This window comes from Trichogramma pretiosum, unplaced genomic scaffold (assembly GCF_000599845.2).
Source record: "Trichogramma pretiosum strain Unisexual culture from Peru unplaced genomic scaffold, Tpre_2.0 scaffold12, whole genome shotgun sequence".
NCBI lineage: Eukaryota > Metazoa > Arthropoda > Insecta > Hymenoptera > Trichogrammatidae > Trichogramma > Trichogramma pretiosum.
In genome coordinates, this window is record NW_019641690.1 from 2034933 (window position 1) to 2052601 (window position 17669).

Sequence of the window (17669 nt, forward strand, 5' to 3'; positions counted from 1 at the left end):
ATCATACTTAGATGAAGCATCGATATGGTACAGTGTGCAACTGTGTACGTCACTGACGTGTCCATCCTTTAGGAACAAAATAAAAAAAAGCACATGAGTAATATTTATGTATTACATGTCTGCACTCAGCATTTTGCAACCGATGTTGCCTCTAGTTACATGTACGTGCGTTTGCGCGTTATCGTCGTTATTACGCAGCGCGTCATTGTTAACGAATTGAATAATTTTGATAAAATTTTATTACATCACACAAACGCGCGCGCGCGCGAGAGAGCGAGCCCGAAAACACGAAAATGACATTTTCTTTAATATATGGCACGTCGCAATGATGCACAATATACAGATATATACGTTGATAAAGATATTTCGTACCCATTTAGCCGGAGAAAGAGAAAAGCCTCTCTTTCGGTGTGCGCGAATTCAATTAGCGAACATTCGAGCGATAGCTCCGCGACGAGAGAATTATCACAATCAAGCCTTTCTAACGCACTTACTCGCTTACAAAGATGCATCGAGCTTTGAAGCGTTGCAGCGACGTTTTATCGAATACTCCGCTTACAAAAGCTCGACGTATATATTTATATTTATTTCATTGGGTATACAAATTTTGCGGTGTATTATTGTATTTTGTGCTTCTCTCGACGAGAGCCCCGAAATGCCATTAGCGCAACAGCGTAACGAATTCAGAGAAAGTTTCTCTTTCTCTCGCTCGACTCGACTAGACATGTATTATATGATATTGCAAGCTTTTTAGCGACGGGGTGCGAGGAAGAGAGGTGGCCGACGAAGACTTTGAAATCGTCTCGAATGCTGATGTTCTATTTCTTTGCAACTTTTTCTTGTCTCAAGGAACAAAAATTTTCAAATTCAGAATTTTATATTATTTCACAAATATTTAAGCAGCGAAGACTTATTAAATCTTTAGGGATTTGAAATTGAACCGATGCCATCTAACGGTACTCTATCGATGGCTTCTAGCACCGTCCCGAATTGGATGGGTACTATTTTATTTAGGTTCTCAAAGGCTCAAACTGAAAAAAACATTTATGAATTTTTTAACAAAATTTTTGTGGCTCTTCTTACTGATTTTTTTAATCTCCAAATTATTGAAGTTTCATTGAAATTAACTGTTTTCGTGATCCTTTCAACTGTTAATTTTTTTACTTTTTTTTGCATTCTTTGGCGTTTTATGTTTTTCTAAGAGGCGTTTTTGTAAAGTAAGACATTTTAGATACAGAGCTCAGGTTGTGTCATCAACCGTTTCTAACGTCGGGCAAAGTAAATGGAGAAATAATGTTGAATGAAAAAAAGATATTCTTAAGTATTGTGTGGAGTAAGCTATGGACCTAATCACCTTGTCTAAGGTATGTCGCAATTATTGATAATTTTCGTAAAAGTCTACATCGCCTGAGCGTTGTGGCTCATACAGTTAAATATTATAAAAATTCGCTTCAAATATTATCAATAAATTTTTAAGAAACATAATTTGTCTGAAAGCACAAAAAAAGAAAAAATTAAACACGCAAAGTATACGAAAATAGCTCACGCAAACGATTGTATCTCATTGAAAAATCAAAATTTTGGAATTAAAAAAAACATTTATAGGGGAAAGTGAAATTCTGTTTAAAAAATGAGTGCATTTCTTTTCAATTTCAAGCCTGTTAGAGTATTTTTAAAGAAAAATATAATTAGATATAAATTCGAAATTACATTAACGTAAAGCAGCGACGAAAAAGCTACTAGAAGGGTTCCACTAGATGGCGTTTGATCAATTTTAAATTCCTCAAGATTTAACAAGCCTTCTCTGCTTAAATACTTGTCGACTTCAAATGTAATATCGTAATAGAAAATCTAATAGATTTTATTGAATTGCAATATTGCTTTCACATTTGCAAAATATACAAATATCACGTGGATTTACTCGTTTACTTACGAAGGAATAGTTGAACAATTTTCCTTGAGCTATATTCTATTTCAGACACTTTCACGTGGAAAATCAAGCGCTCCGAGCATCGCGTATTTGATCTCTGCAAGTATTTTTAGCTTCGCGCTACATCATGTACGAAACAAAAATCCAAATCCCGCACAGCGAGCCACGCGGCCGTGAAAATTGTTTGTATAGCATATTATTCAGCTGCGCGACCGCAAGGAAACATTTTTCACCCAGCCGTCGCTTACCCATGTTATTCTTATATCGGTCTCATGCTCATGCATAGTTTATCTTCCTCGCGCGGACGCGACCTAAAAGGCTTAATAAATGCGGTACAAGTTAAAGTACAAGTACAAGTTATAAAGTCTAGACTTTCTCTCTCTCTCTTATGTGAAGTGCGACGTACTACGGCCCCCGCGTCCTTGCCCTGATCACGAGAATTTAGACCAGAGAAGTAGGACATGGAGGTGTTTTTTTTTAACTATGCATCGTCCCTTTGCGATCCACGCGCAAGTATACACGCTTATGTGTGTAGGCATGTGTGTGTATGTGCAGCTCTCGAGTATACACCCTCTCGCTTTACCCGTATAAACATAACACACATCTCAAATTTGCAATGCATCGCGACGCTAATTACGACTCGGCGCTCTCGAGTTGTGCTCATGCCAATCGATGCTATATACTACTACTGCCGATGTTTGATTTTAATTACCGCGAGCCACAGCGGCGATAAATCAAATTAATTTGCTGATTGGTATAGTTCCGTTCCATCGAAGATATAACCCTCCCCTGAATCGTGTATACGCGCGTATGGCCGGCCGCGCGTTTAAAGTTAATTGACGAGAGCGAGCGATAAACGTCCGAAAAATAAAAGAGAAACATGAAAAAATTCATCGGCGTTCGCCGCGCATCATTGCGAATTCGAAAACGTGCTATATATTTATAAAACGAAATTTCATTATGGCACGAGCACGAAAGCTCGAGCGTCCGAAGGTATTTATATATTATACATAAATCTAAGTATAAATTATCTGTAACATTTATGCGGGGCGTCGGGTCAAATAATCCTTGGGAATCACAAAGCCATTATCGGAGCGGATCGCGCGTACAATACAATAAGCGCAATATGTGTACACGAGTACACTTTATGTCTTTAAACACCCTCTCACTCGTACTTTGGTATGCACGCGCGTATTATTATGAATGCCTCTCTCTCCCGTGTGTGTATACACCGCACACCTAGACACACATACATACAGCTCGACAGCTCGATCTGTCTCTCTGCATATATACCGTACGTAGATTTTGCAGTGGTAAATCGTCCCGAAGTTAGATTCCTCTTTATACGGCTTCCACCACCCCGACCCCTTTTTACACAATATCAGCGCAACGTGAAAATTGCCGCGCGCGTTATTCGGCTTTCCATTCGCAAAATTTTCGAGGCAAATTTTTGCGTCTCTGCTGCAGCAGCGGCATAAAAAGTAAAAAAATAATAATAAAAAAAAACACGAAACGTCAAAATAATATTCCGCCTAATGGAATTGTTTTATGCGTAGTGACATATTCCGCACATGCCCCCTCCGTATATACCATTATCCATTCTTTTCATAAATCGATCACGTACACACGCCTGCACACGAGCTATTTCCTTCTCTTTTTTTTCATTTTTTTTTTGTCCTTAGCATTCGAAGAGCGAAAGAGGATATATTTCATTCTCAGACTCGTATACGCGCGCGTGGACGCGGCGAGTGCAGCAACAGCAGCAGCAGCACGCGCCGAGCACCACCAGTAGTGGCACCATCATGGTTAGCTGTATTTTTTTTTATACTCGTCCCGCGTACACATATAGACAAACTTTTGTGCGTCGATACGTATATATTGTATGTATACAGGCATATCGTCTGTGTTCATATGAATATTCGAAAGCTCGATATATCTTGCGCCCTGTAAATAAACATACACCCGGCGTGCGCGTAGAGTAGTAGCAGTAGGCTCACAGGCCGCACACGGAGCGAGGGAGAGAGAGAGAGAGAGAGAGAGGGTGTCTCCGGCAATACGTCGAAATTACGGTATACAGGCAACGCGGGAGGGTATAGGGTACACATTGCAGTCTGGCCGCAATGCGCCTTTACTACTGCCGCTCGGAACGCGTACATATATCTGCGTACACGGCGGGTATAGGATATGGATGGATCGACGCAGCAACCAGCAAAATCGTCTCGGGGTAAAAGGAGCTCTGCGAGAGAAGAGACACACTCACGCGTATACACATATTTGTGGAGGATAAGAAGAAAAAAAAATGAATAAAATGAAAATACGCGGAGTCGTAAAAAGAAAGGAGTACGCAGAGATGAGGAAGAAGACGGCGAGGTAGAGGCGCTGAATCGAACAAAGTTATAAAAACAGAGAGCGAAAGAGAGAAAGTGCTCGGGCTTGACGGAATGAAAATATGACTCTGCAAGGACGTACTAAACATACCGCTGGCAAATGGACTTGTTTTATCTAAACTTATACGCGCACGCTAGATTGTTCAAATCAAATTTAACTCGATTCTTTTTTTTTGCTTTTGGTATACTAAACCCAAGCTATACCGCCTCTATTTTAACATTAGATTACGAGCAATCATTGTCTGATTAATAAAAAACGAGAAGAGAGAAGGAATAAAAATGTCTACACGCTATTCTTCTTGGCCCAAAGATAAGATCGACGCTCGCTCGTGGCTCATTACGACGCGTGCCACGGGTGCGCGTAGGCATACGCGTGTACAACGGTATAAAACCAATAACAATTGCATAGCTGCCTGCCTACCAGCAACAAAAGTATTGCAGTAGCAGCAAGTGTCTATATGGGTGTTTGTCACGGCATGACTTCCAGACGAGTTTATTAAGACGATCGCCATGGGAATCGCTCGCGAGCCGGTGTAGGTCTAGCTACCTTCTCTCTCTGTATACAAGTGTGTGTGTAGGTGTAATGCGTACACAGGCTCGTGTATATAATCATGGGCTTCGGCTTTCGCACTGTAATTTCGAAAACTGCGTCGGGTATTATGTACACACACACCTGCGTGTGTACACATATATATATACACAATGTATATTATATGTATACACCCTTTTTTGCCCATTTCTCTCGCGCTGATGGGCCTTCGATTTTCTTCTTCGTCGTGTACACCTTTATTGTTGCACGTCATGCAGAGCGGCAGCGTACTGAGTCCCTTGCAGAGAGACAGAGACAAAGAGACTATGATAGGCGTTAAAATTTTAAATATTTATTAGTTTTCCTCGCGTTAAGTACAATTTACGATGGGTTTTTGGAGGTACGCTTTCCTTACATAAAGACGAGCCACATCGTGTAATTAATTTACTTTCAGGTGAATTTTTATGCGTAAGCTCTCAGTTCCGCAGCTGCCCGTTGTTATAACTTATCAACTTTATTGAAATAGTATGCTTGATTTTTTCATGATTACGCACGTTTTTTGACAATAATTTACGAATGAATCATTGTTCAACGATTCGTGTATACTAGTTTGCGCGAGGATGTGTTGACCATATTGATTTCAAAACGTGCGACTAATTATGTAAACGAGGCTTTCAATCTTTTGAAAAATGAGAATTATATCCAGCGGTAAGTCGTACTTTCGTAGAGAAAAACAATAAACTATACCACAATCAAGATTCAACATATGAAAACGAAAATTTTTTCAAGTGCTGGATTCATTTCTTTATTTATCATCAGCCTGAGTAAGTGAACTGTTTCGTTAATTCACAAGAATTTTATACATATCAATTATATACGTAAATTACTATATCATAAATACACTACGCAACATTTTTTCTCAACGTTTCTAAAAAAAACAAAATAAATTCGGTAGATAAAGCTTCGCGAAAATTGTACAAAGTCATTGGCTGAATTATTCAGGCTTACGCAGTAGCACATTCTATAGAAAACCCCCATGGTTAATGAACATTTTGGAGGGCGAAGCAAATATAAAGCGATACGTTTAATATTAGAAAGTCTGCGGGCATGTTAAAACTTGTATAGTCTAATTAATATAATTAGTGCGCGGTACTACTGCGCCTCGGCTAAATGACGACGTTATGTATACACACTCGATTCCGTTTTCCGGACATTGAGTATACAAATTAATGCCTCGACTGAGCTGTATGTACAGATATATACATTCGCTACATTTATATATAATACGAAGTTTCACAAATGAACGTGTCGTATACCGACGCGAAAAGAAAAAAATTAAACCCCAAATCAAGAGAAATGAGACAGACGTGTGTTAGCCGGTGGTGGTAGTATTATATTCAAATGGAGAGAGAGAGAGAGAGAGAGAGAGAGAGAGAGTAAGGGCGAAGATCCGAGGGAGAGTTGAAGAGGATTTGCGTCGGATTTTCGGACTTTGATCGAGTATATGAACCTTGACTACGTATTAGGCGCGGCTTCCTTTCTCTCTCTCACACACTCGCTCGCTCTCTCGGCTATTTTCGAATTTCCATTGTCTTTGCGCACGAATATTAGCTCGAGTTTGCCTTTCCTATGAATTATAAATTATCTCGATGATAAATCGCGCGCTCGCGACTGCCGTTGTATGCACGTCAGGGCGCCACCACCACCGATGCACAATTGCATTGCGAGATTCGCCATCACCGTGCTATACCACTGCGACGCGCGCGCGAAAAACAAACAGCTAAAACGTACGTTGCGCGCTGCATTTGTGTAGCCCTCTAACTCTTTCGCCCCCGCCGCCCGAGCACACTCGCACGCACAGGGTGTGTGGCGCAGCTCTATCGCTGCTATAAGCATCACGGTCTGTATGGCTCAATATATATACACTCGTGTAATAAAGCTGATTGCGAAAACAAACCAATTTCGCCGCGCGTACCGCTGCCGCTGCAGGTCACCCGGAGCTCGATTATTTGCGATAGAGCCACGGCGGCGGCGGCGGCGGCTTGCACAAAGTGGCCGGAAATTGATGTACAGATGTTTGCACGAATTCGCGTTTGTACCTCTCTATATTATAGAACTCGCGCGCGCTAACGCTTGGCTGTATGTACGAGTGCACTTGTGCAGGCGCCGTCGCGTTCGCCAGCGCGCGCGAGCTCTGTATTTATTGATTCTTCTTGCTCGCTGTAATGCACGCACGCATGTGGCACGTATATAGAGAGATATTTTGTCGTCGCGAATCGCAAAAGAATAAATTTTGGTTTTTACTTGGGTTCGGCTGATGCTGTAACAACCCTCGTTTTTGCAGAAAAGGCATATCCGTATTCAAATTGCACAAAAGACCATTACTTGAAAATTATTTTCATTGATTGTTATTAATATGTGAATGTTTAAATAAAAATACACTTGGAAAAAAATTAAAATAAATTAACAAAATCGTTGATACTAAGTAAAATAAAGAATTCAAGTGGAAATGAAACTGTTATAAGATTATGGAGAAAAATGTATGACAAAGTTATTGATTTAGCTCGTTTGCCATAAGTTATGTCTTAGTTTTCCCCTAATTTGCAGCGATGCAGCGATGCGTTTTTGGAAGTTTCATTGAAATAAAATATAAATTTTTTTTTCAATTTTATTTGTTTGCTAATTGCTATACGAAATTTGGCCCACCAGAATAAGTGCCAAATAAATAGAAGATGTAATTGGGAGAAAAATCAATTTTATTCATTAAGATTTTGTACATAAAATAAAAGAAGATTTTCATTATATTTTGAGGATTATTATGTCTTTACACTCTAAATTTTTTTAAGTTTTCCACTGTCGTAAAATCGGATATCATGTCTCGTTCACGTTGCATAGAAATGGTCCTTAGTAAATGTTTAATATCTACTTTTACAATTTTTGTCATCAGAATTTAAAAATGAGCAGGTTCAATCTTTTCTTTTTTACCCATTTTTCCAAATTGTTCAATTTTTTTTTAGCTAAATTTTAAGTCGATTAATATTACAATAATGTATTTTTGAACAATATTTCTTCGTCTTGTCTGTGTGACAGTTAGTGACAAAATCAGGCACAAAAGGATTGGAATATAATTCACGAGGTTTGGCCTGCAGCCGCCAAGCAAATGTTGTACAAATCTTGATTGTCCAGATTCTCCAGGATCAGTTCGCAGCACTCGAGCGACAGACGTTTGTGTATCAACTCGTAGAACGGATCCAGCGCCCAGCGTCGAAAAAATCCTCTCGACATTTTCTCGCAGACACGTAGAACGCAAGCATTCTCGATCTCTTGAGGGAGCGACCAGTATTGTCCTGAGCTGGCGAACCGCATGTAGTCCTTGTACTTGAGCAGTTTTTCCTCCTCTTCGGGTCGCAACTGGAGCACGTCGTAGAGCGACAGACTCGAATTCACTGTTATTTTCTTCGCTTTGCTCGTGAAATACTCGTCGTCGTCGTACCAAGGATTTTCCACCAGCGCCGACTTCTCTAACAATCCAAGTTTAGCAAAACATTTCATGATCGTCAGGGCGTCGTTTCGGCTAAAATCGTAGCCTCTTGCCTCGAGACGTTCAGCGACGGCCAGAACACCGGACGCCTCTCTCATTGCGTACCTGCAAGGATGAAACATTTCAGGATCGATTACGGTTGAAAAGAGGAATTCGGAAAGATCGGCGCCATGATCCAAGAGCACGTCGACGGTAGCCGACAATAGATTCGCCACGGCGCACTGCAGCGGTGTTTTACCCTCGTTGTCCCGAGCGTCGACCTGCAAAGGCAAATTCAATTCGTCGCAGATCTTGAACAACATGCCCGCCGATGTGTCGCTCTGGTCTCGCGCGCAGATAAAGTGTAAGGGAGTCGCTTCAAACTCATCGTCGACTAAGTTCGGATCTGCTCCGTGTCTCAGGAGCAATACGGCCACCTCCTCCTTGCCACGCATCACGGCCACGAGCAACGGCGCGTCACCCCGGTTCTTCCGAAACCGTACCAGCCGATTCGATTCGTCGCGGGCTCGGCGCATCGGCTCGGTTCGGTAGGCGTCGTAGCGGATGTTGATCACACTGCTTACGTGCAGAGGAGTGGGCAAGTTCGGATCGGCACCGGCCCTCAGCAGCAACCGCGCCACTTTTTGATTATCTCTTTCCAAAGCCAAGTACAGCGGCGTGTAGCCCGTCCTCGTTTCGCGATTGGGATCCTGGCCGAGCTCGACGAATCTCTCGATGATTCTCAATTGATCGTTGGACGCGCCGCAGCTGCAGACCAGATGGAAGTGCGTCAGACCGGTCGCCTCGTCGACGTAATCCACGTCGTATCTCGCGTAAATTTTGAGAAGCTTGAGACATAACTCATCGACTAGGTCGCACATCCAACTGACTCCTCGAAACGCGTCATACGACTTGTATAGACGATGCAGCGGCGTGGCGCGACGCAACGTTGGTCTGACTTCGCCCCTGCCGCACTCGGCTTCGACGGGCTCGTCCACGTAGCCGAACATGATCAAAAAATCAGCGAACGTCTCTGATCCTGGATCCGGTGTACCAATGTCGTCGAGCAGACGCTCGATTTCTTCGGGTCGAAAGATATGCCGGAGATTGGGTAAGTCGTCCTTCCAATCTTCAATTAACGCCTCGACTCGGCGAAAAAAGGCGTCTCGATTTGATGATTGGCCCTTCCATTGGACGTTTTCTAGTAAGCTTTTCAACTGATTAGTACGGCTTTGGTTCATCTTTCAATACTGCACTCACACAATACACACACGATAGCTTATACTTATATTTAAAATATTTTTACTCTTTCGCTTGCTACGATCGACGCGATCTTTTCTACAGTTGTTCACTCTGCGACGTTATAACGAGCACTGATCTCTGAAAAAACGCGTGGCCAAATTAGTAAATAGAGATACATGTAGCATCAGCTGTGCCCCCTCCGCTTTCTCTACGCTTTCTAATTGAATGGTTGATATAAAAAAGAAAATTCGGGCCTTACTTGCGACTCGATTTTTTTCGGGTTACTGATCCATATGTCCCTATAATTAAAAGTTGTCGGCAAATTGTGCATTTACGAGGTAATGTAGAGAGGTAAAACACTGAATAGTCGTTATTGCTACTCGTGGTTTATAACCTCGTATGTTGCCACGTGTTATTTATTTCAATTTCAAATCATCAAGACGTTCACACTAATCATAAAATCATTCACGTGGAAATAAAACTGTGGTAAAATTATGGGAAAAAGTTTGCTAAAATTATTGATTTAGCTCGTTTGGCATAGTTTTCCTATGATTTAAAAATCACTTGAAAAAAATTACGGGAAAACTATAGCAAACAAGCTAAATCAATAATTTTCCCATACTTTTTTCCCATAATTTTATCACAGTTTTATTTCCACATCGGTAAAGTAGGGAAATCAAAACGCCAAAACTGAAACTTCAGGATCTTTACCTTTTTAGTTTAATTTTTGGTTTTGAAATTTCATTCAACTGTTTCGGATTTTAAATATTATTTTGTTCATTTATTTCTTAGTTTACTTGGGTTTTAATTTTTTTTTTTTTAATCTTATTGTTAAATGAAAAAAAAAAAAAATAAATGTTAATATTTGAAGAATCTATTTTTTGCTAAATAAAAAATAATTATATTCTTTAAATTTATGTACAGTAAAAAACGAACAGATCTGAAATAAGAAAAACCTGTAGAATTTTCAATTTTTTTTTGTGAAATTCGTATTTAATATTATCTTAAATGCTTGTTTTAATCGCTAGATGTCATAATTGATTCCAAACGTAATCGATAAGTTTTCTTGTTATATATCAGCTATTATTCCACCGTTGGAATAACGTAGATTTGGGAAAGATTTTCTACCTTTTTTTGCAGAAATAATCCAACGAGATACGCGCGCATTATATACAATATAATATATAAACGTGTACACTATTCCCAAAATTGGTAATTGACTCTAGGTGCATCGAGCTTGAAACTATGCATCAGCTCTGGTCGAATGATTCTGACCCACGATGAACGCGCTCAGACACACACACAGACACACACTCACACGCAGTCATTTAGAGCTCGCATGCTGGCAACCGTGTTTAACTGTGCAATACATTATAGATCATATAATTCGGCGATTACCAGTTGTAGCATTAGCATATAGTTTATATCGGCAGAAATGTTAATTAGCTTTCTACACAAATTATAATGGCGAGTTTAGCTATACGCGGTATATTATATGTATGAATTCATTCATGTTAATTAGCCCACGCGCCGTTTTCAAATTATTCGTCGGTATAAGTGTGCGCGCTTGATTTGAGCTCGGATACTAGATTCACCAGTTCTAGTTATTATTTTTTTTTTTCTCATTTCAATTATATCATGACTGCATTATCATTCGAAAAGTTGCACGAGATAATCTTGAATAAATAAATTTTCGTCGCCGCTCGAATCGAAGCTTTATCGAGAAACACTTATTTCACTCTAATTCGGGCTAAAAGGCATTTCGTGCGCGCGCCCTTTATATACATACGTGCGCACAGCCACATAATTAGCTTAATGCTTCCTTTGAAGCTCTTCTCTTTCTCTTTCTCTCTATGTACCAGGCGTTTGGGCACGCGCTTATATATGCCTACATACATTTATCAAGACGTACTACTGATTGCCACGCGGTGTATACCCAAACCCTCACCTTCGATATATACACGTGTGTGTGTGCGCGCGCGGCAACCTACCCCCGCACACGAAACGTTTACTCTCAAAGTAGTATAGCTGCCGCTGCTACGGGAGATTGCGCGGTTTCGCCTGCTTTAGACAGTTTATTTCGCGAATATTCACGAGGATGGAATTTAATTGACTGCGATTATAAAGCCAGCGCGCGTCGGGGTTAATTTTCGCATTGTCGAGAGTTTCTCGTTGCGCGACTCGCGGAGATTATTTTTTGTTGCTCTGGTATATCGTAGAAACTCACCCGCTGCTGCTGCTGCTTCTTCTTGAAATTCTTCAACAATTTGCTAACACTACCGGGCACTCTTCTAGTTGAGGCGAAAATTTTGACGACCGCCTTGATTTCGGGTAAGTAATCGTGCTTTAAATCATGCTCTTTTTTTACCACCCCGATTGGATATACGAGCTCGTGTCGGCGTCTTGCCGTGCTGCAGTTTCAAAGTCGACTGCACGAGAGAGCTTAGCTTTTGGCACACACAGCACAGCACAGGGCCGCGGGATACCGCTGCATACTTGAATCGCGCCCGCCTGGGATAGATATATAAGAGAGCGAACGCGTGAAGCCTTTTTCCGGGGCTAATATTTTCGAGAAGGGATAAAGCAACTACTAACACACATTGTTCTCATTGTAAAACAAAGAGAGAGAGAAAGGCGCGAAGGAAGGAAAAAAGTAGGCCGAAAATGAATGACGTTGCATACAGAATAGCTGCGGCTTGTTTTTTTTCTCTTTTTTTTTTACTTCGCTGTCATTATTCAACCTGCAGTCGCAATCCTCGAGCTCTCGTGCCTTATAACGACTTTTGCAAGCTATAATAATCTTGTCGGTGAATTTGACTTTGGCTGGTGATGTGCACTAATCAACGCCCGAATCAATTTTGCCATTCGTTACCAATTACGTCGTCCATCTCCATTATAGTTCCAAATTACAAGTGAGCTATATATTAACGAGTGCATACGTATATGTATGTGGCATAACAAGGATTATTTTTATACCGCACAACGTGTACGTAGGACATGTAAATGTATTATTAATTGATCGATCTGCGTCAAACGTGTGTTGCACATTATCTTCTCTCGTGTTTCGTTTCGGAACTCACTTCGGGTTTTTCGAACGCAACGCACGACACTATCCGAAACTGTAGCCTTGACGCACGCAACGTCTGAAAGATAATCTTCGTTTCTTTCGTTTAAGGGCGACGTGTATAAAAGAAGCTCATCAAGAAAGATAATACTTTCTTTTCTTCTATTTCAATTTTGCTTTTGATAGTTTAATTACTTTTTTGATTGTTATAACCATTCATACACGAAAATCAGGTCAGTGTTGCTTATAATTGCGTACAAAAATGTTACCATCCTTCATTTATTAAGATTTTAGATCAAGTGCGAGTACTACGAAAAAGCACAATTTTTATATCCTTCATTATTTTTTTTTTACGTAGAAGAAGCTCTGTAATTTAAAAAGCACATTGTTTGTTATAATTTTTTGTATGAGTGTGCGTTTATTTATTGTCAAACATTTTGTTGAGAACGGATTTTTTTTCGTCCAATTGTAATGAAGTAAGTTTTATTTATCGCAATTTTTATTTATGGTAGTACTGTAAGAAGTTTTAGCGCAGTTGCTTTATAATTGGAAAAGTTGTTTAAGGTTTTTAACATTTTTTCTGACGAAAATAAAAACCGTTGCCCAATGCGTTGGCAGATAGCCTCTTTCAGAAGAGGCAAGTATTTCTATAATTATGTATAAATACTAGTATGTTATTAGCAAAATTCCGATAAATTAAAAGAAAATAATATTTCATTTTCAAACGGTAAAATTTATATTTAGCAACGTAGTTGATCGAGATGTCTTTCGATTATTAGATACAAGATATGATTTGCATCGTAACTAAATTTTCATGACTTTTAGATTTTTTTAACGATAATAGATATTGTTAAATCTTTACGTGTACGAAAAACAAGTGTGAAGAAGGGGCAGTCGGTATGTTGAGTTTAATAGTACTTTACGATACAAGGGATATAAGAAACCTTCGCTACGCTCGGGCCCCAAACTACGCCGTGCCGTAAAGTGTCCCCTATGGCCCGAGTATCGTACTCAATTTTATAGCACTGATCTAAGTTCACATTTATGGCACACTTTTCGGCGACATAAATGTGAAATTAAGACACGCAGTGCTATAAAAACAATTCTAGTTTCGAGACGGGGATTGGCTATTGGCATACTGATAAAAGATTTTTCATAGTCACAGCAGAGTTAATAACATTTTGAAATATTTTATTGATCTTATAATGCTTTATTGTTCACACAAATCGAGTACATTTGTGAGAAAGATTGTCTACAATTACATAGCGTTCAATTCATATGATTTTAGATGTACATGTTGCGTCGAACAAAACTCTCACTTCTAAGGTTTGCGAAAATTGTGTACTGTCATTATTCTCGCGGCTATACTTGTGACTAATATTTCATTCGATGGGCTTGCTCCGATCATGCACTACTTTTATGTGAGATTTGAGATAACTTTGATATCCAAATGATTTCCGGCAAATGTCACATTTGAAAGGTTTGATACGACCATGTACTGCATTTATATGAATTTTGAGTTGTTGTTTTAATCCACTTGATTTTTGGCAAATATTACATTAAAAAAGTTTGCTCCGTTTATGAACTCTTCTTATATGAGCATTGAGAGTACCCTTGCGACCATAAAACTTGTGACAAATGCCACATTCAAAGTGCTTGATACTATTATGTACTGAATTTATATGCCTGTTGAGGTCACTCTTTCTGCCGTATGATTTCTGGCAAGTCCCACATTTGAAGGGTTTGCTCCTGTTATGTACTGTACTCATGTGAGATTTGAGATGTGCTGTTTGTCCAAATGATCTGTGACAAATATCACACTCAAAGGGTTTGCTCTGTTTATGTACTGTTCTTATGTGTCTATTGAAGTTACCCTTTTCTCCAAACGATTTTTGACAAATATCACATTCAAAGTGCTTGATACTATTATGTACTGAATTTATATGCCTGTTGAGGTCACTCTTTCTGCCGTATGATTTCTGGCAAGTCCCACATTTGAAGGGTTTGCTCCTGTTATGTACTGTCCTCGTGTGAGATTTGAGATGTGCTGTTTGTCCAAATGATCTGTGACAAATATCACACTCAAAGGGTTTGCTACAATTATGTACTACATTTATGTGTTTATTGAGGGAGCTCTTTTCTCCAAACGATTTTTGACAAATATCACATTCAAAGGGTTTACTACGATTATGCACTGTATTCAAGTGTCTTTTGAGATTATTTTGTCCAAATGATTTGTGACAAATCTCACATTCAAAGGGTTTTCTTCGATCATGTACCGTCACTAAGTGAGTTTTAAGATATCCTTTTTGTCCAAATGATTTGTGACATATGTCACATTCAAAAGGTTTGCTGCGATTATGTACTACTTTAACATGAACTTTAAGATGACTCCGGTACCCAAATGACTTGTGACAAATGTGACATTCAAAGGGTTTGATACGATGATCTACTGCCATTATGTGATTTTGGTGCAGTTGTTTTTGTCCAAATGATTGGTGACAAATATCCCTCTCAAAGGGTTTGCTCCGATGTACTATATCAGTGATGTGAGATTTGAAGGTATCTTTGCAACTAAATGATTTGTGACAAACGTCACACTCGAAGAGCTTGCTATGATCATGCATGACGTTTATGTGAGTTTTGTGGTCCCGTTTGTAAGCTAATGATTTATGGTTAATTTCATTTTCATATTGTCTCTGATGTGTATTTTTTCTAATTATGTTAACCACCTTATATTCATTAATTTTTGACCAAAGATTTACTTGAAACTGATCATTATCATAATAATCTAAACCCTCCTTCACCTTTTTTTTTCCTCAAAATCTGTAAGCTTTTTTCTTCCAAGTAATTAGTCTGAATTTGATTTTCTAATTTTACAATAGGTGAGCTACTTTGATCCTCAGATTTGCAGATGGTTTTCCATAAAGGTTTAACATCTTTGCACTCGAAATCTATGTGTACAATCTCATTAATGTAATTATCCTGAATTTGGTTTTCCATTTTTACAATTGGTAAGCAAATATGATGTTCAGTTTTGCAGATATTCGTCGATAAACACTTGAGTTCAGGTTTAAGATCTTTACACTCAAAATCTATAAATATTTTTTCATCTGCCTTTTCTTGTACCACCATAACCTCATTCATATGTTTGGTCTGAAATTAAAATTATGGAATAGTTTTCGATACGGTAATATTAGAATATAATTCAAATTATCCAACTCACTGGTGATTTATAAAACGGGAATGTTTCGACATTTTTGACTTCGCAAGAGTCCATCAAATTGAAATTGTAATCATCACCTGCATTCTGCCAAGCATCATTCGGTTCTTCTTTCATTCTGAACAATAATCAAATTTGATAAAGCTATCGCTTGATAAAATATAAAGGCATGTAAAAAAATACTATACTTAAATGAATTTTCTCTGCTTTCCATCATTCACTATGAGTTTTCACGAAATATGCGAAATATATATTCGAGGTTATGCGCTTCGAGCAACCAATACTTTACCCCGATTTCACAAATTTGTAAACATTGGAATTCAGCTCTTGGTTAGTAACTGTACAGTGTACACACTAGGCGTATATCAGCAAGGTTATTCGGCGATTGTGATGACTTCTTGGCGATACTTTCCCCCTCCAATGTCGACTGGCCATATGTAATAATGGCTATGCGATACATAGAGGCACTCCTATGTCATTAAAACTACACCAAAATTGAAATGAAAATTTTCTCATACGAGCGCATGATGTGCTGACACATACGATGTGCGATATACATGCGGAGAAGTATTTGCATAAAGAAGTATATCTTTGAACTCACACGAACACTCACGTGATATTGTGAATGAAGTTTGAATGTTCATTAGAGTGTTTGTAAAATATTTACGGCAGTTGCGTCGAAAATTTTAAAAAATATGTGATTTTCATTATTTATATTTGTGAAGCATTAAAAACGATAAACGATTTAATATTTGACAGTGGAGAAAACGTTCATTCCACGAAAACAAAATTTTTAACTAAATAGTAATTTTGCATTTTTTGATTTTTCATTTTTTACAAATTTGTATGTTTTTTCCCATTTTTTTTCGTCAAATTTTAAGGGTTTTAAAGTAAATTATGATCAAACCATATGAGGATTAATTTTCAAAATTTAGCGGAAAAGCTAAATGATTATTAATCTCAAAAAAAAATCATTACTCATTCACATTTGATACCAGCATCGATAAGTAAACTCTGTTCATATCCCGTTTTTCTTACTCTATACGATTCTACGTGAAAGACTACACACAGAAATGGCATTCTTAAAGAGACGAAAAATCTTGAAAAAAAAAAAAAAATAGAATATCGTTGGTTCACATATGTGCACCGTGTGTCTTATAACTCGCTCTAACAGGAGCACGTTTGTGTAACGCGCGCATCGATCTCGAAAGAAAAATGAGAAAAACGACTCGTCCTTGACCTTTTTGTCATAATACATGCACACACACAGTCACTCATACACAGACACACACACACACATGACAAGTGCATCCTGAAACACGGTTTTATTCAAATGATATTGCCTGCAGGCGTGAAAATAACACAGTCATGTAATTCATCATAATATGCGCGAGAAAGGCGGGCTTTTTATGCAAGCGCGAGCGAGCGTGCTAAATATGAAACTCCGAGGAAGCGCGAGTGTATATTTGTTGATGCACGAAAGGATAATAATTCGCTTCTAAAGTTGTCGTGGTGAAAAATGATTTTTCAAGTGTCATAATTTTCTTTCAAAATCTCTTCAATCTTTGATAAAAATACAGTAATTATCTTAAATTTTTTTAAAGAATTAATTAACAAAAATTTGTATCACCAACTATTCATTCATCGTATCACAGTAATAGCTAAAATAAACCAATGGAATTGCCAGATACAAGTGAGAGTAGAAGTACGTCAAGCATTATTGGACATGCCTCTAGCGTCTCGTTTTAAGGTGGAGCACTCGCTCGATTTACTA

At 38.8% G+C, this 17669-nt stretch overlaps 2 protein-coding genes across 4 annotated transcripts in view; both read right to left on the reverse strand.

Annotated features, from left to right (window-relative positions):
* The window catches only part of LOC106655379 (phospholipase D3-like), a 50217-nt gene that overhangs the window by 27981 nt on the left and 4567 nt on the right, over window positions 1-17669 (reverse strand). The window lies entirely within an intron of this gene.
* Window positions 13979-16225, reverse strand: LOC106655380 (zinc finger protein 84-like). 3 transcript variants are annotated; one of them, XM_014375755.2, is made up of 3 exons: window positions 16084-16225; window positions 15899-16013; window positions 13979-15828 (listed from the first exon to the last, which is right to left on the reverse strand). In XM_014375755.2, exon 3 carries the CDS (start codon window positions 15297-15299, stop codon window positions 14232-14234), a length of 1068 nt encoding a protein of 355 aa, XP_014231241.2. In that variant the 5' UTR covers window positions 15300-15828; window positions 15899-16013; window positions 16084-16225; the 3' UTR covers window positions 13979-14231. The 3 variants fall into 3 exon arrangements, with proteins under 3 accessions (XP_014231241.2, XP_023317560.1, XP_014231242.1); XM_014375756.2 differs by having other exon boundaries at window positions 15314-15828; XM_023461792.1 differs by having other exon boundaries at window positions 15899-16225.